General features: G+C 38.1%; 3 protein-coding genes across 3 annotated transcripts in view; 2 read left to right on the top strand and 1 right to left on the bottom strand.

The window, feature by feature from the left end:
* Positions 1-1,055, bottom strand: part of LOC137996261 (hatching enzyme-like) — a 7,956-nt gene extending 6,901 nt beyond the window's left edge. The window contains exons 1-2 of the mRNA XM_068841673.1: positions 1,036-1,055; positions 24-217 (exon numbers count right to left, since the gene is read on the bottom strand). Coding sequence (XP_068697774.1) covers positions 24-217; positions 1,036-1,055 — 214 coding nt within the window. The remainder of the gene's footprint in view (positions 1-23; positions 218-1,035) is intronic.
* Positions 1,056-3,106: 2,051 nt separating this feature from the next.
* LOC137996259 (matrilysin-like) lies at positions 3,107-10,934 on the top strand. Its single transcript, XM_068841672.1, has 6 exons — positions 3,107-3,196; positions 3,284-3,660; positions 8,217-8,530; positions 9,213-9,245; positions 9,954-10,056; positions 10,851-10,934. The coding sequence occupies exons 1-5, from the start codon at positions 3,107-3,109 to the stop codon at positions 10,052-10,054; spliced, it is 915 nt and encodes a 304-aa protein (XP_068697773.1). The 3' UTR covers positions 10,055-10,056; positions 10,851-10,934.
* Positions 10,935-13,198: 2,264 nt separating this feature from the next.
* Positions 13,199-20,000, top strand: part of LOC137996054 (matrilysin-like) — a 19,918-nt gene continuing 13,116 nt past the window's right edge. The window contains 6 exon segments of the mRNA XM_068841493.1: positions 13,199-13,356; positions 13,751-14,000; positions 14,003-14,016; positions 14,966-15,072; positions 15,379-15,692; positions 18,472-18,522. Coding sequence (XP_068697594.1) covers positions 13,267-13,356; positions 13,751-14,000; positions 14,003-14,016; positions 14,966-15,072; positions 15,379-15,692; positions 18,472-18,522 — 826 coding nt within the window. The 5' untranslated portion in view covers positions 13,199-13,266.

Raw genomic sequence — 20,000 nt, 5'->3', positions numbered from 1 at the left:
AACGTTTTATGAATATGTGTGACCTGTTTTGAATCGGCGGACTCGGCCAACTCCTGCCACATCATCCGGGTTTCCACAGCGAGGTGTCATCATCATTCGGATAGTAGGTTGGTCCAGCTTCCCTGTGACCTCAAGACCAGTAAAGAGCTGGAAATTCTTGATTACTGATTCCACATTGTGATTGCCTGATCTCGATGTCGATAGGTAATGATAATGGCTCAGGAATAGAACAAATTAACAAATAGAAATCAATTGGAAATACGAATATATGACGTAATATCAAAAAGATAAATGAAAAAAAAAATAGCATGATTATATCGCGTTTTTTTTTTTTATGTTAGCCTGAGGATTGAGGGGTGTCACCCCTGGTGATGAGGTATTCGGATATTATCGAAGGTGGGATTTATGAGTTATTAGTTGAGCAAGGGAAATGTCAATACTATCGATGAAACAAGACGACGACTCAAAGACCGCTTCAACGAACACTGCAGAGCAGTTTACATACCTGGTAACAGCTCCAAACCCACCTCACTCAATACCTTTCTGTCACATAGTTATTTGGTCTCTCCAAAGATTCTCAATTTTCATTTTAACGATGTCACATTTTTACTGTATCATATTGCGATCAATTGTCCGTTCAAATTGTAACGTCCCATTAGCCAAAGACCATTACTTGTAACAACCTGATGAAGAAAGGCAGTGCCTTTCAAAATATTGGTAGATGCAACAGATATTCCTTCGCTGTTTCATGTTCTCCTCCATTTCTTCATTGGCTTCCCAACCAACTTCGCTTACTAAGGCCAATCTACTTTTCGATCTTTCTCTATTTTATCTTCATAAAATGCCAGGGCAGATCAGACAAATCATTGCTTTTATAATAACTTGATTTTGTACTCTCTGATTTAGACAAAGTAATCATTTGTAACTGAGAAATTAACTTCTATTGATCAGTTTTCCGTGACCCCTATTCTCCTGCCTGTATTCAACTGATCATGATCGGTAGAAGTCGATTTCTAGTTTGTTCATTTATCTTACCAAAGCCATCGTTTCTTCATCGTCGGCATCAGCGATTACCAGCATTCCAAGTATGGCGAGTACCTGGAAGCAATTCATGATAAGAACCACACATTAAAATGATACATGACAGAGTGCAAAGGAATTTATATATCAGTCTACCTTTCGGGCAACTGACGATAATGCAACATTTGATCAGCTTGATCCTTCCAATTTATTCAAACCTGCTGCTTGGATACATGAGCTGCAATTTTGGCCAGGATAAACGTTTCAATGCTATATGAACAACTGAAGCCCCGAAAAGCGTTAAGAAAGCAAATACGGTTTCTTAGGTAGATTTGCCCTGATTAGTTTGTGGTTGACGGTGCCTCCTTAACCCTGTTGGCTAATGGAAAAAGCCCTTGTGAAAGCAAGGGGCATTTTTGTTGCAGAGCTAGAATAATCATATTATAGTGGTCACAATCTCAATTTGGGAAATCCTCTTATGTCTTGATACTCACCACTGTTTCGTCGTCAGTTTCACTTTGAGTATATTGTCCCTTATAATACTTTAAAATTAACTACTATCCCATAGAAAGGAAAAAAAATTGTTGTTGCATCATTTGTTAGCACGTCCTAATACAATTTATATACGGTTTCTTAGCTGATTTGTTTGTGGTTGACGGTGCCTCCTTAACCCTTTTGGCTAATGGCAAAAGCCCTTGTGAAAGCAAGGGGCATTTTTGTTGCAGAGCTAGAATAATCATATTGTAGTGGTCACTATCTCAATTTGGGAAATCCTCTTATGTCTTGATAATCACCACTGTTTCGTCGTCAGTTTCGCTTTGAGTATATTGTCCCTTATAATACTTTAAAACTGATTACTATCCCATAGAAAGGAAAAAAATTGTTGTTGCATCATAAGTTAGCACGTCCTAATACAATTTATATGTCATATCATTGCTGTCTGGCTTTGACCGGTAAATTTGTGCTACTTTCTTATTGACCAAAGCAGATGAAACAATACCGCGTCAATTTGTTTTTCCTTTCCAATTACAGCTGCGGTTATTGTCTTCACTCAATCGGTTCTTTTTCGTATCGAAAGAATTGTGACTTGACCGAAATTATCGCTTCGATCTACCGCTCTTTCGTTTTGTGCTTTTATACGTGCAAAATACATAATAAAAACTGTAAAACTGAAAAAAAAAAAATCTCTTGTTCATTGACAATTAGCGCAGTAATAAAACAGATTTTATCTGCCATAACAGCCGGGAAAACCACATCCATAGCATTCTACCTGTCATTGCAAAGGAAATATTATAAAAATGTTTCAATTCCACAAACAGTGTCTATAGCTGTTTCAGGTGAACGTTGCCGCAACATAAAAGCAATTCAAAGAGCAAACAAAGTTTAGTTGAGTTTATTTCACTGTTTTGTTAGAGCTTTTTTTTTTTAATTATGAAAGGATTGCAAGTCAGGAAAAGGAAAGCTTTCCATTTTAACACGCGTTCCTCCCCCAAAAAAAATATCAAATAAATAAACTTGAAGTAAGTAAGCACATTGAAAAAACGATGTAAGAACACGATAAGATGAAAATAATGGCAGAAACTTTGAACCCTCCATCTGAATGCACAAAATACTGTTGTCAGTGTTTTTCTCTGAGATTTCAATTTCGTACTTTTCAACACCTGTGTTGGTTTTTAATTGGAAATACTTACAAACGTACAGCATAAAAAAGCTCAGGTAAATGAACCAGTGAAGAAAAGTGGTCTTGTGCAGCGATCATGTGGCCACTTGCCCTTTTTACTGTTGTATTTGCAATCTTACAGGCAACAGAAGCTGATCTGAATGACAACAAATTTGTACTGGCGAGGAGGATATTCTAAGTTCTACTTTTCATAGACAAATGTAAAACAAAAAAATAATCTGCAATCCAGGTCAAAACTTTTGGGACAACTTCCGCTTTACCCCCTCCTTCTATTACAATGTTGATATTTCATGGTCTCCGAAATCAAGATCCGTTCATCCATCGCTCGCATGTTTTAACATTGTCTTGGGGGAAGGGGGACGCGAAAAAGACAGCGAAAGAAGAACGCGTGTTGCCCATATAAGGATGGAAGGATGTACAGTAAATTCTCTAATTTTCGCCCAAAATTTGACAAGTGTCCCGAAGTCTTTTTACCCGGATTGTAGTATCACTCAAGTAAGGACTTGTAAGTTCGCAAAATTACATAATTATTTTACGGATAAAGAATCTAATGGTACATCATTTTTAAAACTCTCTTTATAGAAATATTTAAATCAGTTCCAATATCTCTCGGTGTCTCGATCTGATAGCCCAAGTTACGTGGAAGGAGCTATCCGTAGATCTCAACGCTTTGCTGGATTGAAAGTAACCGGGCGCCTGAATGTAGCAACCATCAGGCAAATGAAAATGCCGCGATGTGGTAATCCCGATGGAGAAGAGGGTAGTACGCGACGTCGGCGTTACAAAACCAGAAGTAAGTGGAGGAAAACCCATTTGACATACTACATACAGCATGGTTCAGATCTTACTCGAGAAGCCCAGAACCGCATATTTGCCAAGGCCTTGAAGTATTGGGCTGATGCATCCGCCCTGTCTTTTAGCCTTGTCAATACGGCAAGTTCAGCTGACCTAAAAATCAGGTAATTTTCATTGTATTTAAAAGGTAAATACCTATTTTTACAACAGTTGGTCAGGTGGGGTAATTACCTGGTCGTGTAATAAGACAAAAAAGGCGGTGAGTGTTCGAGGAAGGGAGTGAACGTGCGAGGAGAGAGAGAAAAAGTCCCTCAGTTGCATTTTAAAAATAATCGGTTTCTACATCGTCCAAAATTACGTGACAGCATGTTTTGATGTATCAAAAGGTTGAAATGTTATAGACCTTAACCCTAACCCTAAACCTGAAACTACTCTGGGAATTAATGTAGCAAGGTAAATCTGAGTACTGAAACAATTACACGTAGCGCTCAAAGTATCCGAATGAAAACAAGTTAAGTTGCTTTCACAATTACGAGCGGACGAAAAGTGATCAATTTCGAAAAAAGTCTGCCGTGAATTCACCAACTTGAGGTTTTCCGACAGGTCACAAGTTTATCGTAGTCACATGCTCTAGTTTGTCGTTGAAGTCAAGGATTGGATTTGAGCAGAATAAAATTTTAAATAAAATAGAATTTTGTGGACATTTGCTCTCTTTTCTCTCCTACGCTTTTACATTTAACAGTTGTATCGGTGGAATAGTGAAATAGTTGGGTTAACTTGTTCTATCACTTCGCAATCTTTATTTCAGAGTTTTTTTCAGAATAATGCCACAAGATACATGCTCATTTTGGAGGGTCCCAATGGGGTATTGGCTTTTACGGCTAACAGTTAAATTTTAAGCATTTTTACGCCTAACGGTTAAGATTTTGGTCCTTTTACGGCTAACGGTTAATTTGCTCCCCTTACGGTTATCTGAAATTTTGATAATTAATTACCATTGTTTTACATTAGAATATAATAATTAACTAAAAATATAATAGTTAATTTCCATTGGTGTGGAGCATGACAAAATCATGAAAAGTATAGGGAACATTCTCGGTTGACAAAAAATGAAATTTATCTGATCCACAAATACATATCAGTCCAGTACTGACTGTACAGCGTGCGGGACGTTGAAATTTGGAACTTTTAATGTCTAAGAAATAAAAACAAGTGATTGGTGCAAACGACTTATTGACAATATCAACAACAGACAAACCAACTAATTTACTAAAAATACAACTACGGACATTTGACTAACAACGCACCAATCACCGTTTACAGTCTTCAGTCACAGCTAATAACAACACGGCTTAACTGACGGACGACCAATAACATCACGACTTGGTTGACCAATCAGATCAACGACCAGAGTATTTATACCACCTACTGACGTTACACAAATCACTTGACTCTGATCGATGATGACTTACCCTCAGGTTGCCGAAGCGTAAGTCAGTGTCAGTCCTTCTCAGGACTCCAATCTGCAGGACGATCGTACGTCACTCAGTTATATGACTCATGGATTCAAGCCATTTACGATTTTTTTGTATTCCAAAGCTTTCAAGTCCAGTGCTCTTGACACTAGCGAAATTAAAACCACATACCTAGCTGAAATCTTGAGCCTACCCGCAAACACATCAAAAGCAAATGCCGATTTACGTGCTTTCTGTTTTTGATTCGTTTTACCGTATTTGATTTTTAAAGCCACTTACCGTTTAGTTCGCTTTCCCCTCCCAGCCAAACAAGAAGGGCAATTCCAGTCCCAGTTGTTGTTGAGTTAGTATGGCATAAAGTTTCAGGTCAAACGACTTCAAGCCAAAGTTCTTGGCCTGGTCATTGAGGCCAAGTAGGTCAATCAAAATACTTTTGAAGGAAGCAGTATATTTGTGATCTTCACCGATTCGAACCCTTGCTTTGTATCTTTCTATGGACTTCTCCTCTCCAGTGCGATAGATACTAACTGCCTTCACTATCCATAGCTACAATCTCGGTTATAACTTTCTGTGACACTTGATGCCCTATATCGGTTCACCCCTTCCCCACTTTTCAAAGGCAGTAGAAAAAACAAACAATTGATGGTTTTCACCTGACGTCACAGCAGCCATGTTAGTGCACAGAACAATAGAGAAAAAAGTCTTCTGGGAATTTGACTATTGCTATTGTGCACCAACATGGCCTTCTCATCACGTGATTGAAAACCATCTCTTGACTTTTTTCATGAATGCCCTAGGTTATTGCCCTATCAACATTGATACGGGGGCGAGGGGTTGTATTATGGGTTGGTGCCACCATCTTTTTGACCCGGATTGTAGCCATGGATAGCCGCCATTCATAAAGAGAAACTGAACAACAAGATCGGAAAATTGCTAGAGATGTCAAAACGTCACTGAGGCGGCTATCAAGTCTGTCAAAGTGTGTGATACGATCCATTTCAAAGACGCATCCACCATTTCGATAACGGCCTTGTGAAATGACTTTAATTAGCCGAATTAGTTAAACGATACGCAAATGGAGCTCTTTACAAGACAATAGACCACTTTCGATATATTAAAATTCAGTCCTAAACAAAAGGCATCATCTCGAGGCTCTGGGGAATAAATATAAGGATTTGTATGAGTTTATTCCCCAGAGCCTCGAGATGATGTCTTTTGTTTAGGACGGAATTTTAATATATCGAAAGTGGGCTATTGAGACCTTTAATTTCCGCTAATATATATTTTTACGGTTAACGGTTTTCAATTTGTTTTACGGCTGACGGTTAAATTTTAAGTTTTTTTACGCCTACAACGGTTACATTTTTGGCCCTTTTACGGTTAACGGTTAAACCCCACTGAGACCCTCATTTTGGAGAAAGCCCTTAATATAGGATATTTTCTTAACGCAAGATCAACTTATTTCATTAATTGAATTGCTTCAGCTTTGTGTGTTAAACTACGAATATCTGTCACTTTTGAAAATGTATGTTGACTAGCATACGAAACGTCAAGTTTTATAAAAAATGCGTTGGAATACAATGTTTATCACCGCTGTTTGTGTTATTTTCTTAATCAAGCTACGATGGCCTAAGAACAAGAGTTATACGATGGGGTAGTTAACATACCAGGCGGGTGAGTTTAGCACGCCTTTAAATGACAGCTTCACATGCCAAACATGTGGTAAGCTGGGTTGGGAACAGCAAAACTGTTCTAAACACACCCTCCTGGTATGTTAGCTACGTCATGCTGATGAGGCCCATAAGGCCGAAACAGCTGTCCATGGCTGCTAATTGAGCGGGTGAAATGGTTGTGCGCATGCGTGATGTGTTGGCCACACCGGGTTGGTGTTAGCGTGTGTCATCTTGCTTTTATTGTTGTGAAAAAAGTGTTGACCTCTCTCAAAAATAGTTTTTTGGACGTCGAAATGAGTCTCCGCCATACATTTTCTTACATTTGCCCACTGGCGATCCCAGAACCCTTTGCGTATAAAGCGGGAATCCGATTTACTGGCAGCTCAAGAAATTGGCGCACAAGGCGATAGCCGAATGTGTCAATGATGTTGTTATGACATTTTGACGTCTTCTGCACGGCAACATGGGATCTGTTTGTTTTGCATAAAGAAATTTATGTCGTCAGCTATAGGTCTATCCTCTAATAGATCAAAGGTGAGAAACAATCATTGAGCTTTTTTGTGCAATCTAAATTGGAACGTATATAGCTTAATGTCTTCAGAAACTCCAAAACTGGGTAGTTCGTAAAGTGCTGGAATATACGAATATGAAAATCCAGCCTTCAACAGACGAGCCTGCGCCGCTGGTTTTTAAAACTTGTCGCTGATAAATATTTAACGGTTATTTATGCGAGGAAGGTAATTGACGTGCGGGACTTTCCGCTTTTCCTGACTAGCTTTTAAGTTTGGTTTTATCAACGGAGTTGATAATGTAAATTGGCCACCGTACAGAGATTCTAAAAGCTGACGTTTCGAGCGTTAGCCCTTCGTCAGAGCGAATCGAATTAGCCCTTCGTCGATTCGCTCTGACGAAGGGCTAACGCTCGAAACGTCAGCTTTTAGAATCTCTGTACGGTGGCCAATTTACATTATCAACTCCGTTGATAAAACCAAATTTTTGTATACTACTTCCCCACCGACGCAGCTCCACAGTTTCTTTAGAAACTACCCCTTCATAGCTTTTAAGTTGTTTTTCGCAATCCGGAGGAATTATAGCATTACAGAGGATTTAAAATAGAAAGTGGTTTGAACTTTGAACCCAGGAGTTACATACCTCGATAGAATTTGATCGTCTGAGTGAAAGTAGTCCTGTGAGGGACTTTTGCCATTGATTGACGTTGCACTTAGGTTGTCGAAACGTTAGTCACTACCAACACTCCTTCTCAAAACTCCTTCCACCTAGACTATCTAATTCTATCGACGTAGAGGGCCTAAAGATAAATAAATTTATTAAGATTTCATTTATATAACTGGGAGAGCATTAACGACCATATTAAATATAAAAAGAAAAATCTTCATCACGTCATTAATTAATATTATCGTCCACGTGTCTGAAAATTTATCGTTATAGTAGAGTCACGTTCACCATTAACCATTCGTCCTGTTACCAAATCACTAATGCAGTAAATTACTCCCTTGTAGGCGGGGTGCACGTGTAAATCATGACAGACTTTATTTGACATTTCTCCATTAGTTTTGGAAGAAAACGCCACTATGGCACTTCCGCTGAAAGAGAATGTGGTAGTCCATTTGATGGCCGAGGAAAGGTACTAGCGCATGCGTACTTCCTGTCCGACGGGCGAGCCCATTTTGACGAAGACGAAACATTTACTGATGGGACATCAAGAGGTACCAATCTGCTTTGGGTTGCTACACACGAGTTTGGACACTCACTTGGACTTGAACATTCCTCTGTGAGAGGCGCCATCATGTATCCATACTATACTGGCTACAAACCAAACATGAAGTTACACTCCGACGATATCCAGGGCATTCGATCACTTTACGGTACGAAACGGGAATCTTAACCATGAACGAGTTTTAGGGTGTTGTAAGTCTGCTTTTTGTGACAGGACTTACATTGACACTGATTTTGGCTAATATTTCCTAGAGACCGTGAGGCAAGGTGGGTGCGAAGGGAGACTTCCCAACTTGAAAACTGAAGAACTGCCTACCAAGTTTCCGGCAAAATTCACCGTCGTTTTCAAATGTTGCGAAAATGTCGTTTGTTTTGCAGAACATGTGAACATTCTCTTGGCCATACTGTCAGTCGAACATCTTTTCCACTGTACAAATAAGCAATAGTACAATGTAAAATATAGTGAAATATCAGTTCGTTCTCATTTCCATACAATTACAACAGACAGATTTATATAATGATTTTACTCATAAGAGGGTAAAAACTCAGGGCAAATCTTTCCCAAAATTCATTTGGTATATTGTCATGGTAGATTGGTTCAGTCTTGCTTTTATTCTTAGCGAAGACACTGAATGCTATTAGATAATATATCAAAAATTTCCTTGGACACTTAAAAAGCATTTGGAGGATTACTTTGAAGCAGCCACATAAGTCCACTTTTGAGAAGTCCATAACTATTACAATAGTTATGGATTTCTTAAAGTGGACTTACGTGGCTCTCATCTTGTTGTTGCAATAACCTCTTACCTATGATTTCGCTTTTCCTTTAAGGATCTGGGGGAGGCGGTGGCGGTGGCAGTGGAGGTAGAAAATGTCATCATGATCTAAGTTCACGTACCTGAGCTATTTTCAATGCAACTCATAACAGCATTCAAACATAATTAATATTTTCTCCTTGACGTTAGACAATACATCGAGTCAAACAAGTCCATAATCGCAAGATAATAATTTCCACACCTTAGAATAGTGTACCCACAGTATTGCAACAGTATGTGTGCAAAAGGCTTAACATTTAAGGGTGATGGTAAAGTTGTGCACCTAAGGAAAATCGCGTGATGCATTGCTTTATGCCATGGCAAGTACATTTCTTAATTGAAATACCAGTACCAAAATTTCTTCAAATATTTTTACAACATATCATAAATAGTTTAACAGCTGACTCTCTAGGATTTGAGGTGCAAAGCATAAATAACCACGTGCCTCGCAAAGTAACTTTTTTTCTTTCATAGTAATTTGTACCCTTCCTTGAGTGATCCTTTTCTCAAGCATAGCTATTTTTACTAGATAAATTTATTATTAGATTTAGAGGGAAATGGCAATTCCTGAATTTTGTCTCAAAAAGGGCTTAGCCTAACGCTCCAAACATCAACTGAAAAATCTTCCTCAGTTCGAATTCGTTGGAACTTAATTCACTTTTACCACCTTCTTTGATAAAACCAAATTTTTGTCCGAAGATTTATTGTCATATGAGTGTTTTGCCCATCCTTACAACAGCTTTTTCTCATGATGCAGGTTGTGTGGACAGAGATGTTCGTTGCAAGTACTGGACTGGATACTGTAGATCAAATCAATATGTCCATAAAAATTGCAAAAAAACGTGCAACATTTGCTGATTGTAAGTTATTGTGCATCTATGACGTACAAAAAGGGTTTCTTTTGAAATTTTAATCAAAATCACAACATGCTAGCACAGCAACAACAAACGCATAGCTTGGGAGGTAGCCTTTGGTTTTGAAAGAGCATCTCTTTCGGTGCTTTAATATTAAGTTGAAATTGAGTGTCAGTATGCCACGTCATGAGACGAATAAAAATATTCTCCAAAGGGACCAGTTTTTCGTTGTTTTCTTCGTCGTTCGTGTCTCTTTTTTTCTGGCTGGTGGCCTTATTGCTACTTTCTTTCCCTTCCAAACTTTCCACGAATGTTAGGCTAACTACATGCGATAGTTCTGTCATCGTCGTGAATTTATATGTGGCTCTCTCCCCATCACTGGTCACGTATCACCCCCAGGACAAATTCACTTTTTTAAAATTTGACAATATTATTACACAGAAATAATGCTTTCACACAAAACATTAAGATGAGGGGACTTCACTGAGGCTGTTGCTTTTCTGTTTTTCAGTGGGTGCTAACTCACTCATTGACACGTTTTCTTTATATCTACTTCAAGTCGACAGTCAGGGATCCAACAATCGATCGACAAAACGCGACTGACGACCCACACATCAAACAAGGACGTCAAATGCGAAGACCTTTCATCGATTCTCAGTTTCTAGGTTATGGGACAAGTTACTACAAGTTTTTTTTTTGGGCAAAATTTGTTAGCCACAAATAAAAACGTAATGACATACATAAAGTTCCGTGGCACTAAAATATTGATCAGCCTTTTTCTCTTTTTTTATGAACTACAGGTTGTTAACACAGATGAGACTTTATTGAACCAGACACTGAAGACTGTCAAACAATGATGTACTAGAAAATAAATCATCATTTTCCCAAAAAAATCAACTGCGTATGAAAGTCATTGGTGAATGATCGTATTCTGGGGACAACGTCGACCTCCCAACCCTTACCCTAAATCTAACTGTTCCTTTCAAAGTAATTCCATTTTTATCTAAAGAAAATAGCGGCCTTTCTGTAACAAGATTGACTTTGAAAGTGGTAACCCTAACCCTTAGTTTTAAAAAGCTCGGAGTGCTCAGTCCTAGAAGGAGTCTAACCTCTGATGGAGTCGTCATCAATAAACAAAATAAAAGGCCTCGATGATTCACCCCTCTTCCGGTTTGAGATTCAATGTCACCTTCCTATTTGAAAATACCACCCAATTCTAGGAAAGGCAAGACGTATGACCCCTGACTTTGGCTCCTGTGTCTTTGTGGTCAATAAAACACATAAATAACCAAACATTTCTGCACTCATGATCATAAAGAGTTTGAACTTCACCTTCTCTTTCATAAGCTAAGGCTCAATATTGTTGTTACTCTATGGCTATTCCGCTTCTCGGCTCTCGTCAAGCCTCGACATGCTCCTCTGTGGAAGTGTCACTACACAAGTCCCATTCCATTTTTTTTCTATTTATTCAAGTTATCCTAAAAAATCCGGGGTTTCGGCAAATAAAGACGAGTCCTCTGTCGAAAATCTGAGATTTCCGAGAACGGCGGACTGAAATTTGCTATTTTATGAGAACAATGAAGCTAATTGGATCCCTAGAAGAAAAGAGTATGGAAGAATACAGTATCAGTTTATGGCTTCTCGACAAGCAGTTTGCCCCTCTATAATGTTTTACCCGGTAGACGGCAAACGGTAATCTTATTCTTTCCGTAAAATATTTTTAGCTGGGTTGTTGTGTGATTCATCAAAGCAAGAATGGGTTAAACCAGACAACCAACTTTTTTCCTTCAACACTAACAAATAAACTGGCGGTTTCATATTTAAAACGTTAATGAGCGGTAATGAAAGGAGCAGCAAATAACGGATATTTTTAAGATGGAATCTCTTTAGGTGTAAAACATAAAAATCAGGGAATTCCTGAAAAAGAGACCGGGGGCAGCACTTAGGCAATTGAGATGAATGGAAAAGTAGAAAAATGTCCATATCTGAAGTTTTACTTACAACAGATACTTCAAACTGACAACGAAGGGTCGGGGTTGTTTGAAGTTGTTGGCTGGAATTTAAAGGTCGATCAGTAAGTCATTGCTACTAAGGTGATAAGCTAGCTAGATGCAGATATATCAAGTTCATAAAAGGTGTAGGTATATGCAGCTGCACAAGGAAGTACTGAATGTAAGATGAAATGTGAAGACAATAAAGAAACAAAGAAAACTACTGTTTGGAAACAATGGCATAAATCAAACTGGAAAAAGATTTATCGAAACAGCTGCACAAATTAACATAATTGCAAGACATTTCAATTGGTTAGAAAATTTTAATTGTGTCCTGACTTTTTAGTGGTCTGATGATCACTTGATATGCTTGTTTAGCCTCTAATATGAGCTAACATCCCATTTTGCAATTTTAGTTCATGAAATGACGCTTACCTCAACCATTTTAGTCCGTATTGTTGTTGCCATTGGTATAGCATAGTATTTTTTAAAAATATATTTCTTGTCACCTACCATGCAGTGAATTATTTTAATAATATGGTTTTAAGAGAAAAATCACAAAAAGAAATAATTGGGAGATGATATACTGGTGTTATGCCACTTACAAGCCTACATGATACGAAATCACAATAAACTTTTACGTTTAAAGCATACCTTTTTATGTTTTTTAATGCCTTCCAACTTAGAGTCTTAAAAATCCTCACAACATTAGTCTAATATGAGAATCAGTATCATGCCACATTAACCTTCCTTAAAAAAAAAAAAGAAAACCTGAATAGCGCAGAAAAATAGTGGGCAACTTTGAAAACTTTAAACCCAGTTTTAATTTACCAGTAAGCACTTAAAAGTGGTCAGCAGGCTTTCCTTCACAAAGCTATTAATGCTTGTGCTCGTATCGGATGTTTTGAAAAAAAAATTTTTTTTCTTTTTGTGGTGCTCTTTGTCCATGGGTTGATTGTTGGAATACTTTTTCAAAATAAGGTAACATTAGCAAGTATATAGCTGCACCATTTCAGAACATGATACCAGTGTGTTCACTGCAAATTTAAATAATGTCATTCAGTGAAAAAGGAAACACATAACTCTATTGATTCAGACGTGTAATTCTAGTAGTTTTTTCTTTCTTCCTAATAAGAGTAGATTTTTCATAGCACCGCAGCATAAAAGAGCAGCGTAGTTGCCACTACAATCACTTTAATTTAGCTCTCTCGGGAAAAATTTAACCATGCGATTCCTTACTGTTTGCATCCTTGTAGTTTCAGTGTTTAGGGCTTCAATCTGTTTTGGTAATGATGATGATCAAACAATGGCCCTGGTGGGTTCTGTAATTAGTTTATTATAAACTATAATTTTTAAACTCTTTCAAATGCTTATTGTCCAGTTATAACTCTGTGCATTTAGCAAGAAAACACAAATGTCTCTTTTAGACAAAGAAATTATATGAACGTTCCTTCGAAACACTATTCAATATTGAGTTATAAGGCATCGAAGGGAGGTTTCTTTTATCTTCCTGTATCAAATAAGAGAATAGCATCACAATTGGGTCACACCATTTCTGTTAAAACGCTTTCTTTTTTTGGTAGCCAATGGAATTTAAGGTTAAGGAAGTGTGAAGAAGCTATAGCATAATAATTCAGATAATTTTTGGTAGTTACTCAGCCGGCCGCTTGATTTTACTCGGCATTTGAACATTTGATTTTATTTTTCAGAAATATCTTAACAACTACGGATACATTTCATATGCGCGAAGTGGAAACCACGACGTACCAACCGCTATTCGAAAATTTCAAGAGTTTTTCGGCCTCAACGTCACTGGCAATCTGGATGCGTCAACTATCGACCTTATGAAAAAACCGCGATGCGGTGTTTCAGACGCAAGTAACGGTGACACGCGAAAGCGGCGATATGCAACATGGGGGATATGGTCAAAGACTGAGTTAACGTATTATGTTCAGCCCGGGAAGATCTCCCAGAGGTAATTATGACACTATGGAGCTTCTAAAAAGTTAGTTCACATAGCAATATATTACACATCGAAAGAATATCCTGTGAAATGGGATATAATGAAGTTACATTGTGTGGATTTATATTCATTTACTCAAAATGAGCAAAAGTGAGATGACCCTAATCACCCTAAACGATTACTTATATTAAATCATTTAAGGTGCTTTAAAAGGTCGAAATATGCGCTAAAAAACGTTTGGCACATTCACTTCTGTTTCGATATTACCTTTTTTTTTTCATTTCTACCTCCTTTTTGACGCCAAGAAGACAAGGGTACAAAGTTGCAGTGCTGCAATTACATAAACTTAAATTTATTAATTGAATAATCATTTTTTGATGTTTTCTGAATGATGTTGGGTTCTTTTATTACATGTATTTAAATTAACGCTAAAATGGATCATATTGATGTAATCCTTAGTCAATAGGGCAATCCACGATCCAGACTGGCCAAAATACGCTACAGTTGAAGTTCAAAAGTCCACGCGAACCCTACGCTCTAGTTCCACCATAAACCTAATCAGACCACAGGAAAAAGGAACTTTTCAAGACATCTCTTCAGAACGTTCTAATAAACTACCGCATAATATTAAAAACATCACTAACTATAATCAGTTTTGCTCTGCTGTAAAATCGTATTTGAAGAAACATTAAAGTTCTTCGTGAAACACTGAAATTTTCGTATATACGACATTATTTAATTTTCAATTTTCATACTTCGATTAACCTTTTATAGTATAGCATTTCGTCATTTTGCATTCATAGTCTAGCTTTCAATGTTAGAAGAGCCACTTGTGGATTACATTGAATAAACCGTTATTATTATTATTATTATTATTATTATTAATACCTTCTTTGATTTTCTTTTGCTCCATTTTCACTGAACTCGCTTCTCACTGGCCTCTCATCTATGTTTTTTAAAGTATCAGCAAAGACAGATCTTTAGTGAAGCTCTCAAGTTTTGGGCTGACGTTTCGGGTCTGACATTCAGAGAAATCGAAAGTGTAAGCAAAGCTGACATCAAAATCAGGTAACTCTATTTTTTATTTGTATTTCTTTTGAAGAAATTCGCAAGTTAGCTACGTTTCCACGTGAGGTCGGAAAGTCTATTGGGACGTTTGGGCAGCTAGTCTATCTACTGATTTTTTAAAACAACGGTATCCAGGGTTAGGGTATCCCTTTTTAATCCTTTCCTTAGTATATATGACGAGGCACCGGAGGATCTAATAAAAGCCATATTTCTATGAACTTGACACCTTTGATAATCTCCACTTCCAGACTCGTTAATTTCCTATTATTTTCTTTCTCGAATTTACCATTACCTTTTTTTCCCTAGCTTTGGTAGGCGAGGCCATAAAGGCACCGATGCTGAGAACACTTGCCCGTATCCCTTTGATGGACCATCGGGAACATTAGCTCATGCTTATTTCCCTCAAGATGGGCGTGCCCATTTTGACGAGGACGAAACATTTACCCATGGCACTTCTGAAGGAGTCAATCTGTTGTGGGTGGCTGTGCATGAGTTTGGACATGCTTTAGGCCTCCAGCACACCAACGTTCGTGGGGCCATTATGTATCCTTATTACACTGGATACGTTCCAGACATGGAACTGCATTCGGACGATATCGCTGGAATTCAGTCTCTGTACGGTAAACGTCATAAACACATAAAAAGTATTGAATATGCAAGTTTTTTCTGTTCTCACAAACTAGGTGCCATATGTTTTATGCATCTTTTTTTTAAATCGTGATTATTTTTACTCACCTTATTACTTAGCGTGGTGTTCGTTTTAATTGAAAACGTTGCATGACCTTGAAAGTAGTGTTACCCCTGTTTTCAGTAACATATAAAATTAGCCGAGCCTAAAAGCGGGGCTCCTTGGTTATTTATTCTTACTGCCTGTAGGGTTAGTGAAAATAAAAGGTTTCGAATTGTCCGCATTTTAATGTTTCCGGTTGCTGCTTTAACGATGCTTTCTTTTATAGAAAAATTCATTGCCTAACTTGTGAATTCCACGGTACATTTTACGCCAAAAACCGGTATCGCATGAATCAAGAAGCGATGAGTACGATATCGGTTCTTGAACTTTGTCAGTTCAGGGTCAAAAAAGAGTTTTACTGATGAACTTTATTCCACTTTATCTCTGAAAACGAGACAATTCACATTTTGATGTATGTTACTGAAACAAGCCAGGTTGGCTTGGAAAGAGAACACTGTACGGTAAACTTCAAACAACATCCGCTCCAACACTTAAATAACGTTTAGGTGCTTTACACAAAGTTTTCAAAACACAAACAAGTGAAAATTTCCTCTAATTTTACGAGAACTCGTTGTGATTACGTGTTTATAACATAAGGGCAAAATTTTCTCGTCACCGTCGAGGCACATCGAAAACCAGTTGGGCAAACGGATGAAAAAGCACTTGTTCGCTCGCATTTTAGAGCAAAACAAACAAACAAATCAACTTTTTCTCTATGCCCAAGAGAGTACAGATAACTGTTATTTAATTCCAGTTGACAATAAAAATTCGATTTTCATTTCTGAACAAAGGAAAAACCGATTCAACCACTTTTTGAAAATAAAAAACGGTTTAGTGCCAAGAAAAGAATTTGCGGAGTAACTTCTTCCATTAAGTATGAGCTATTACTGGACAGGTATTCTGATTTGTCGTTGTCGTTTTCTTTCGCTCACCTTTTGTTTCTGTTCTAGTCCTCCAGGCTTCATGTAACCTTATCTCAGCTTTTAAAGATATGCCAAAAATTGCAATACAGAGAAAAACGCAGCTCTAAGCAAATTAAAATAAACACTCAGCTTTAAGTTTATATCCCTCCGATGCTTGACTTGAATAACTGCGAAGCCGCCAGTGTGGACCACAGCTATCATGATATGCCAAACTGGATTGAAACCAGCGAAAAATGCCGAAAAAAAAATCCAAACCGTTTTCCACCTGAACACGAAAAGCGTTGACTGTGTAGGAACTAAAGTTGACGTAGTATGTTCGTATAGCCGCGTCGAGCCACAGAAAGCGAGCGAAAAAAGAAGCCTCGCTTATGTCTCGGTGAGTTAGCCTGGGTTGAGCCTGCAATAGAATCGAAAACCAGTACCTCGCTGACTTCTAGGCTTGAGCCAGCGATATGTTCACGTGATATTGCTCAGCGGATACCTTGTTTTGACAGGTGCCAATTGATCTAAACATGGATGTCCAATATCAAAGATGTATTCCTTAAACATGAATGATACTGGTCACATTGGCATACATGGAGTGGTGCACGTACGGACGTACGTACGGTCGATGACGTCATGGCTATAAAACCAAAATTTCTCGCATCGAAGCGTTACCATATTTTCTTAACTATAATAATAATAACTTTATTTAAGTCTCAAATCTTATAGCCGGGCAGCCTCCGAAAAGGAAAGAAAACAAAAATACAATAAATCTAATCTAATTCACAATTCAATGCTAAGAAATATAAATGTATGTACACATATGTAGTTAAAAAAATTATAATCAGGTCACGTATGTTAAGTGAAGTTTTCTAATTTTGTTCTTAAAATACCGATCTTATACTTGAGTTAAGTTTGGACCACAAATGAGGTCCGAAGTATCTAAGGCTGTTCTTACCGTACTTCACTGTGTTAAAGCTGTTTATTGAAAAATCAGTATTTCTCAGATTATATTTATGATTAGGGCAAGTAAATAAGTCTATGACAGTTTTTGGTAGCAACTTGTTTTTAATCTTGTACATAAATATTGCGATGTTTTGCAATCTTCTGTTATATAAGGTGGTTAACTTAGCTCTCTTTAGTAATTCCTCATAAGGTGATTTATAGTTACAGTATACAGCTCTCAGTCCTCTTTCGTTAACACGTTCAAGTTTGTTCTTATCACTGGCTTTGCAAAAGTCCCAAACCAAGTTACCGTAATCAAAGTGAGGTAGAATAACTGATTTGTATATCTGTAACTTCGCGTGGATAGGTATAAGCTTTGGCATGCGTGTAAGTATTCCTAAGAACTATGAGAGCTCTATGGTAGGAAAAAGATAAATGGCCGTCACGTGACTTGCCCAGGAACTATACGCACAAGGATTCACACGAGGAACTCAAAAAACGTGACATAACGATTGTGATCTATTCCTTTCCATTTCAAAAGGACTGCTATTGCCATTCCTCAGTAAACGACTTGTATCGAAGTGAAGCTCGTTGCTAACAAGTGTTTCTTTTATCGTGATCACACACATAGTAGTCTTAACAACATCAAAAAGACAAAAAGAGGAGAAAGAAGCGGTTAAGTTGCATCTATGCTTTACTCATTTTCTTGAAAGAAAACAGTTGAGGAGCAGTGTTTCTAGCTGCGTTTCTTGGCCGTAATTTGACGGTTAGGCGGATAAAATTCTTCAACACATTTTAAGTGCGTTTTTCATTTCATAGGCCCTAACACTACTCCTTTTCCAACATCGGAGAGGTTTCCAACGACTTCAGGTAAGACGATATTAACTGGAACTCTCTATTCTGATATTGTGAGCTTCCGTTTGTAATTTCAAATCAGTTTAATTTTTCAAACTGGTTTTATTTTAACCAACTGTCTAAAAATTGATGGTAGAACCAACTGGGATCTCCGAAAAAATCCGAGCCCCAGATGGGATTCGAACCCACGACCCTCCGTGATCTAGTCGGATGCTCTAACCACTGAGCTACTGGAGACTCTATGGCGAGCAAGGGTGAAATGTGGGTATTGACTCGAGCTGCATGACGCAGCTACAGAGTCAAATGACTGATAGCATAGCTCATAACTGCATCGCGCAGTCACCTTAAAGCATATCTGAGATGCGGCCAACCAACTACCCAAGTGAGCGAATGTGCGAATGATATAAACACATGAGAAATGAAATATGGTAGAACCAACTGGGATCTCGGAAAAAATCCGGAGGGTCGTGGGTTCGAATCCCATCTGCGGCTCGGATTTTTTCCGAGATCCTAGTTGGTTCTACCATCATTTCATTTCTCATGTGTTTATATCATTCTCACATTAGCTGTCTAAAAATTGATTTTTCTTTTTTGGGGGTGTGGTTAAAAAACAGGGGCTTGGTTTTTTAGGGGGTCTAACAAAGAAATAAACATCTTTTTCTCCCTTCTACTCACCTACCCCTCCCTGATCCCACAGTACCTCTCTCCTACCCCACCCTTCTTTCACACATCTTTCCCCCATTATCCCTACCCCGTCTACACAACACTACTCTCAGACATTTCATATTTTTCAAGACCTTTCTGTATACTCACCAGAACTTGATCTTGAACTCCTTACCTCTGATATGCTGCCTGCCGCCCTAAACCCTATTATTCACTCCAGGCCTCTCTCGGTCAAAAGTTTGATTTATACACAAACGAGAGCCACATATGTCACGCCAACGCAATTGCGTAAGTGAAATCGATTTCTGTAGAGACCACCTAAAGACAAAAGACCCATGAATAATTGCTATTTAGAAGATAATATTTCCAACAAGGCCAAACATTTCTTGAAAGAAAAAACAGAGAGGCAACTCCGCCTCAAGAAACAAGGATCGATCTAAGCCGAAAAAATTAAGGAACGGAATGGAGTGACAGATGATAACTCGAAGGACAGGAAGGAAATGGATTTTGCAGCAAAGGCAAACTTTTCGCAAGAAACAACAAGAAAGTAGTTCCAAAACGGGAACTATTTCAAGTCTTGTCCCAACACAGTCGAATTTCTCACAGAGAACAGCAGACCGAATGGCTTCAAGAAATTATGCAACAATAAGTCAGAAAATTGTCAACACATCCGTTCCATGCACAGAAAGTGCCCAACAACCAATGGCAACTCCAACGTACATTCCTCTCCTTGATAGAGATCGACTTGATGGTAAAATGTCACCCTTGTGCCCCAACATGCTTTTAGAAAAAAATACCTGAGATCGAAAACCATAAGCTCGAATAGTGAT

This window comes from Montipora foliosa, chromosome 3 (assembly GCF_036669935.1).
Source record: "Montipora foliosa isolate CH-2021 chromosome 3, ASM3666993v2, whole genome shotgun sequence".
Classification (NCBI taxonomy): Eukaryota; Metazoa; Cnidaria; class Anthozoa; order Scleractinia; family Acroporidae; genus Montipora; species Montipora foliosa.
The sequence above is the reverse complement of the archived record's forward strand: the minus strand, read 5'-3'. Positions and strand labels throughout refer to the sequence as shown.